At 37.1% G+C, this 6,889-nt stretch overlaps 1 protein-coding gene across 1 annotated transcript; it reads left to right on the top strand.

The window, feature by feature from the left end:
- Positions 1–249: 249 nt before the first annotated feature.
- On the top strand, positions 250–6,684 carry LOC132016299 (ferritin heavy chain-like). Its single transcript, XM_059397526.1, has 2 exons — positions 250–256; positions 5,765–6,684. The coding sequence occupies exons 1-2, from the start codon at positions 250–252 to the stop codon at positions 6,535–6,537; spliced, it is 780 nt and encodes a 259-aa protein (XP_059253509.1). The 3' UTR covers positions 6,538–6,684.
- The last annotated feature ends 205 nt before the right edge of the window (positions 6,685–6,889 follow it).

The raw sequence follows: 6,889 nt of genomic DNA, 5'->3' as shown, positions 1-6,889 counted from the left end.
TCTGATGTAATGACAATCGCCTGCCTTTTCTTCTTTATTAGTTTTTAATTTTTTTTGTTCTGTCCTTTGTTCTGCATATTTTTAGTGTTCTATATTTTACTAAAGGACCCAGATTTAAAAAAAAAAAAAAAAAAACAGGCAAAAGAACTGGATGACAAGCAGAGACTTGATGGAAACTTTTTTTAAAGCCACATTACAGTTGAAAAATTCTCTGATGTTTTAAAACATATCTATGGATTTAAAGGGAACATGATCGGTAGGATCACTTTAAACGCACACCCTTCCATCTCAAATCTGATTTCTCCAAAAAATTATTTGAAAATCTAGTGTGAAATATATTTTGATATTCGGAACCAGTGAGAGTTAGTTGAGGAAAACTACCCCAAAAGAAGCACGCTGAAGTTTTCTTATCCTCAGTGGGCGGTGTTAATCATCTGGTTTGAGCCTTGTAGTTTTCACTGTCAAATACTTGGGTTTGCTCAAAGGGAAGAAAGTTGGGGACTTGTATTCGCTGTTTTTCAAGAGGAGATTAAACACAAAATCGATTTAATGGAGCATCTGTAATCTTAAATACAAGAAGTCAAGAGCTGAGGCTATAATAGAAAGGTTAGCTTTCCTCCATTGTTCACACAACCTAACTCATATTTTTGGAACTTAATTATCAATGAAAGCTACTACATCAATGCAATACAGTATAGGCAAATTACAAGAACCTTTTACTTCTCCCAACTGAGTTTAAATTGCAAATCTTAACACTGAACAGTGTGCTTTTGGCATTGAATATTCAATACAGTGAAATGTGTTTTAAGTGAACCACCCAAGGGCCCAGGAACATTTGCTTAATAATGATACTTTGCAATTCTATAGGGCCTTTCAGGCAAGGATCTCAAGTGGAATGCTCTTTAACTATACCCTGCATGGGAAACCTTGGGAATATTTTAAAGTGCTCACTTAAGGCCTATTGGAAAGCATCTTTAGTATAGATTTCACAGTATGGTTTTAAGAAGAAATGAGGTACTGTAGAATTTTCAATCTCAGGGGTATCATATTCATGGGGGTTTGACGGGTATTGAATATTTATTAGTTATTTCATGTGAAGCTTAAAATGTATATTTCCCCCAACTTTTTATTTTGAAAAATTTCAAACCTACAGAAAAGTTGAAATAATAGTAAATGAAACATTTAATTTCAGTGAACACCCATATTCCTTTCATTTAGACTAACTTTGTTAGCATTCTGTGACAATTGCTTAAATGTTCTCTCTCTCTCTGTATCTTTAGGTAGGTAGATATTGATATACTACCTCTGAACAGATAAGTAGCTATAGCTATAGGATACATAATTAATTGTTTGCTTGTTTGTTTATTCATGCACCTGCATATATTTTCTGTCCCACCCATTTAAAGTAATTTTTTTTCCATTTAAAGTAAATTATGAACATCATTGTACTTCTAGATGTTTCAGCACACTTCTGGTAAAAGGGCATTTTACCTAACTGTAATGCCAATATAAAGAATACATTCTACTTAAAAAATCTAAAAGAAAGAATACATTCTAATGACTTTATTTGTGAATTGAGAGGAATAAATTTTGTCAGTCTAGTCTATGAACTTAGAAAATAAGAGTTAAGCCAATTCTGGTATAAACAATTCTAAAATACTATTCTATTACCTAGGCACCTTGGGAATTTAAGAACCTGAGATTCTGCTTAAGTAATTGCTGTAGGAACAACATATACTAAATGTTTTGAAATCAGATTTCAAAAACAATTAAAAAAAACAGAAAAGCTTTTTGACATGCTTATGGAACACAAAAGGAACATTTATATTCTAATCCAAGCCTCCCCCCCAGAAAAATTAATCTGCTTTTACCTTAATTAATGTTTGATCTAAATTATCAGAATAATTGTCTTAATTATCCACTTTGTTTTGCTAGCTAGTGTAGACTTAACCAAAGTGAAAATAGCATTGGCAGTTATGTACTTTGAGAAGTGTATATAGACCATTTACATAATTTAGTCAAAATGGCCAATTAATTGGTATAATTATGAATGTCTAGACTTAGCTTTTATGGGTAGGCAGAAGTAGTAAAATCTCTCCTCTTTCCAGTGGTTGCCCTCCTCTAGCTTTAAAGATCCATATTTTTCTTGTATTGAATATTTTTACATCCCTAATTTAAAATATTCTCATATTTTTGTAATATAGGCATATTAATTAAAAGTAATTATCCAAAGACTATCAAGTATATCTTCTTGCCTCTTACAAGTCCTTGAATTATGACATAACTTAATGTGTGATTTATCCCACTTTTAGAAATGTATATAATTACATATTTATGCCTTATACTTAATTTTCACTCATTAGCATTATTCTCTTTTCTATACAAAGTCAACTTCAAACTGCATGAAATTCCTGGAGCTCAAAGTCATTTTACAAATAAATGTCGATGAATTTATGCAGGTTTTTAGGTGTGAAATTCATAAGGCTTTATGTAAAAATTAGCAGGAACATTAAATTTTATACATATAATTACCTCCTTGGGTCAGAATCACTGTTACTTTGATTATTTAAATGTAATTTAATGTTTTCCTTTATTCTTATGGAGTTCACATTTTTAATTGTCTTTCTACTGTATTCTATAAAGTCTTCATCTTCTAAAGCTATTTGTCAAGGCAAAGCAAAGGTACTGATGCTTGTGTTGATCCTTTTAAACAAAGAACTGCAGTATGAGTAGTTTTCCTCAGAACTTAAGCTTCAGATACATAGGACCGAAATTATAATACATGTTTTTGACCACTACTAATGGTTATCTGCTCGGTCCCTGGTGAATTTGTTTTTATTGAACAGCTGAAAGAAATTGAGAATAAAAACAAAAATACTTCTACAATTGATAGACATTTCCATACATTTGGAGAGGCTATAAGTATAACAAATATTTAATTATACATGGAAAAAAATGATTTCAATTTCCAATTTCACTGATTCTCTATATTAGATTAGATGACGCCTTTCTTAAACTACTGGTGTCTCAGTTGAATATTATTTGCCCTACCGACTCCCCAAGATGGTTCTGAGGATCCAATGAGATAAGGTATGTGAATTGTCCTGTTTATCGAGCACCTACTCTAGACAAACATAAGCAATAGATGCCTAATTTCAAGATATTTACAGTCTCTGAGTAGGATAGCAAAAGTACAGGAAGTTACCAACACAACATATGGTAGAGAATTGAATATGTGCCTAATGAGTTGTACAAATCACTACTTTGGGTCAATAGGGAGTTGCAAGAGGACGAAACTACGGTTCTTCAGTGGATTATAAGGAGATACATCTAACAGATGTGGAACATTTTGAAGATAAAAATTTTTACTTTTCAGATTTTTCATGGGTAAATGTGAGACAAAGCTGGAACAGCCCTTTTTATTTGACACATACCATAAAACTATAGATGTATCAGTAGCATATAATATATTTATATATAGTAAAATATAGATACAATTAAAAGGTCATAAATAGGGAGAACTAATTGTTGGTGTTTTGCTTGGATTATCAGGTAAAATGGTGTTCGGAGACCTCGTCAGTAAATACTGCCTTGTACCACTCAGTATCTTAGATTAAAAAAAAAAAAAAAAAAAAAGACAGCTGGCTTAAAAAGAAAATTTTATTGAAGTAAATGGGGCTCGAAGACTGTCATCCTCTTTTGTTTGTCAGAGATGAGGGCCTGCCCACTTTGGGGCACTGGCTCTACATCTGTCATTCCATTCACCAGTAAGTCTCAAAGTCAGGACACTACAGCTGTCCTGTTCTTTTCACCCTTTTCTGGAATAGAAGAGATGAGACAACTGGCTGGCTGGGCTGGGCTTCATCGCATATTCAGCAAGTCTGTACAAGCACTATCGTGTAATTGTATTGTTCTCCCCTTTATTTGTAAAGCAGAACTTTTCAGTCTAAAAGGCCACTGGAATGTTTATTTTACTATATATCCTTATTTAATAATTTTGCTTTGAGTTACATTTGTTAATAAAACAGTGGTGTCAAACTGTTAGTCAAATTTATGTTCTCTCATATGCATGTATATATTTGCATACCCAGAAGTAGTCAGTGAAGGGAAGGGAAAAGAAAAATCCAGTGGGAAGGTTCTAGTTAGTTTTCCTTCCTAATAAGGACTAATCTGTTGACTTCCCACATAAGACGTGTGGACATAAGCAAAGAGTCTTTTGTGTTTGGAAGTAGCAAATTCTACTAATTCGCTATTAATGGCTTGGATCTGTCACAGGAACTTGAATGTAGAGAATCAAATGGCTTTTTTATTGGTTGGTTCCTGGGCTAGTTCTCTTTAAACTCTGCAGCTTTGAGTTGGATTGAATTGGTAGAGACAAGATCAAAGTTCGTTTGGGTTTTCCTTTCGCTGGCTGTTGAGTGTGTATGTATATGTGTGTGTTTGAATTAGTCTTTAATCATCCTAATAATTGTAATGGAAAATTACTAATTCCAATTTTAGCACCAGAAATTTAGATTATGCCACAGGTAGGTTTGGAATTGTTCTAGTGAAACAGACTTTAGAGCCAGTAAACAGAAAGCCAAGTTCCTAGGAAGATACTCCACATACAAATTATGGGACAAACATGATTTCTGAAGATAGTTTCCATTTGGAAACTCAAATTCATTTTCAGATCTAAGGGTATTTTGCCAAAGAATACCATGCCTAGCTACTTACCATAGGAAACTTAGTAACATAAATAACCAACAATATAAGACTTCTACACAACTAATACCGACACAGAGTTTGAGCAGAGAACCTAGAACTGAAACTAAATAAAACACTAAAAAAGAAAAATGTAAAGACTATTTTATTAGTTTTTTTTAATTGTTGAGAACAAAATTACAAGTTCTTTTGTTATTTGGAAGATTAGTCTGTCGGCTATTAATACTGTACTGTAGATTTTAGCAAGATGGGAGTTATTAACCCTAAACGTCCAGCTGTGTCTACGTCAGGAGTTCAGCTTCAAGTAAAGTTTAAGTGTGCCCATTCCTTTCCTTTCAGCTTTGTTCCCATTCTAAACTATTAAGTGTTAACAGCAGAGGAAATCAGAAAAATGCCTTAATTACCCCATAATTCTACCTAGATACCCAGGAAGCCTTGTAATGAGGAGTTTCTAAGGGTGCTATCTGGTAGTTCGTGCTCAGCTGCCGTGAATTTAAATGCCTAATCCCAATGCTTGGCCTTCACATCCTTTGGCTTTTCTTGAGTCTCAGTTGTTACTGGTTTGTTTTTTAAGATTTCATTTATTTATTTGACAGAGAGAGAGAGATCAGAAGTAGACAGAGAGGCAGGCAAAGAGAGAATGGGGCAAGCAGGCTCCCCACTGAGCAGAGAGCTGGACACAGGACTCCATCCTAGGAACCTGAGATCATGAGCCGAAGGCAGAGGCTTAACCGACTGAGCCACCCAGGTGCCCCTCAGTTGTTTTTAATCTTAGTTATACTTTCATCCTCTCTTGAGAATGTTTCAGAAATCCTGATGTCTGGGCCCTGCCCTTAGACATTGATTTAATTGGTTTGGAATGTGGCCTGTGTCCTGGGATTCTGAAAGCTCCCCCAAAGAGTTTTGACAAGTGATTTTAACCTCCACCTGAGGTGGAGAACCATTGACTGAAGGATGTGCTACATGGAGGATGCTCAGGAACTTACAGTTTAGCAGCTCCTCTCCAGGTCTTTCCTGCAAGGTCTTTTATCGTTTTTTGTTTGTTTGTTTGTTTTTTAAGATTTTATTTATTTATTTCACATCTCCGCCGAGAGTCGCCGCGGGTTCCTGCTTCAACAGTGCTTGGACGGAACCCAGCGCTCGTCCCCTCGCCCCGGGCCGGCTGCTCAGAGCCAGCCCTTCGCCATCTCCTCACAGCGTCCTCGGACCGCTCCAAGGCCCCCCGTCGCCGCTCCAGCGCGGTGCAGCCGCTGCCCGCCGCCGCCTCTCCTCAGCCGCGCCATGACGACCGCGTCCCCTTCGCAGGTGCGCCAGAACTACCACCAGGACCCGGAGGCCGCCATCAACCGCCAGATCAACCTGGAGCTCTACGCCTCTTACGTCTATCTATCCATGTCTTACTACTTTGACCGTGATGATGTGGCTTTGAAGAACTTCGCCAAATATTTTCTCCACCAATCTCATGAGGAGAGGGAACATGCTGAGAAATTGGTGAAGCTGCAGAACCAACGAGGTGGCCGAATCTTCCTTCAGGATATCAAGAAACCAGACCGTGATGATTGGGAGAATGGGCTGAATGCAATAGAGTGTGCATTACACTTGGAAAAGAGTGTGAATCAGTCACTACTGGAACTGCACAAACTGGCCACTGATAAAAATGACCCCCATTTGTGTGACTTCATTGAGACTCATTACTTGAATGAGCAGGTAAAATCCATCAAAGAATTGGGTGACCACATAACCAACCTGCGCAAGATGGGGGCCCCCGAATCAGGCATGGCAGAGTATCTCTTTGACAAGCACACCTTGGGAAACAGTGATAGTGAGAGCTAAGCCTTAGGCTGTCTCCCGAGCCACCTGGTCCCTGAGGCCATGCATGCATGTTGGGGTTACCTTACCTTTTCTATAAGTTGTACCAAAACATCTACTTAACTTCTTTCATTTGTACCATTCCTTCAAATAAAGTAATTTGGTACCCAATTACTGTAAAAAAAAAAAAAAGATTTTATTTATTTATTTGACAGAGGGAGAGAGAGAGATACAGTGAGAGAGGGAACACAAGCAGGGGGAGTAGGAGAGGGAGAAGGCGGCTCCCCATCGAGCAGGGAGCCCAATGTGGGGATCCATCTCAGGCCCTGAGATTATGACCTGAGCCAGAGGCGGATGCTTAACGACTGAGACACCC

This window comes from Mustela nigripes, chromosome 4, assembly GCF_022355385.1.
Source record: "Mustela nigripes isolate SB6536 chromosome 4, MUSNIG.SB6536, whole genome shotgun sequence".
Taxonomy (NCBI): domain Eukaryota; kingdom Metazoa; phylum Chordata; class Mammalia; order Carnivora; family Mustelidae; genus Mustela; species Mustela nigripes.
This window is presented reverse-complemented; position numbering and strand designations above follow the sequence as displayed.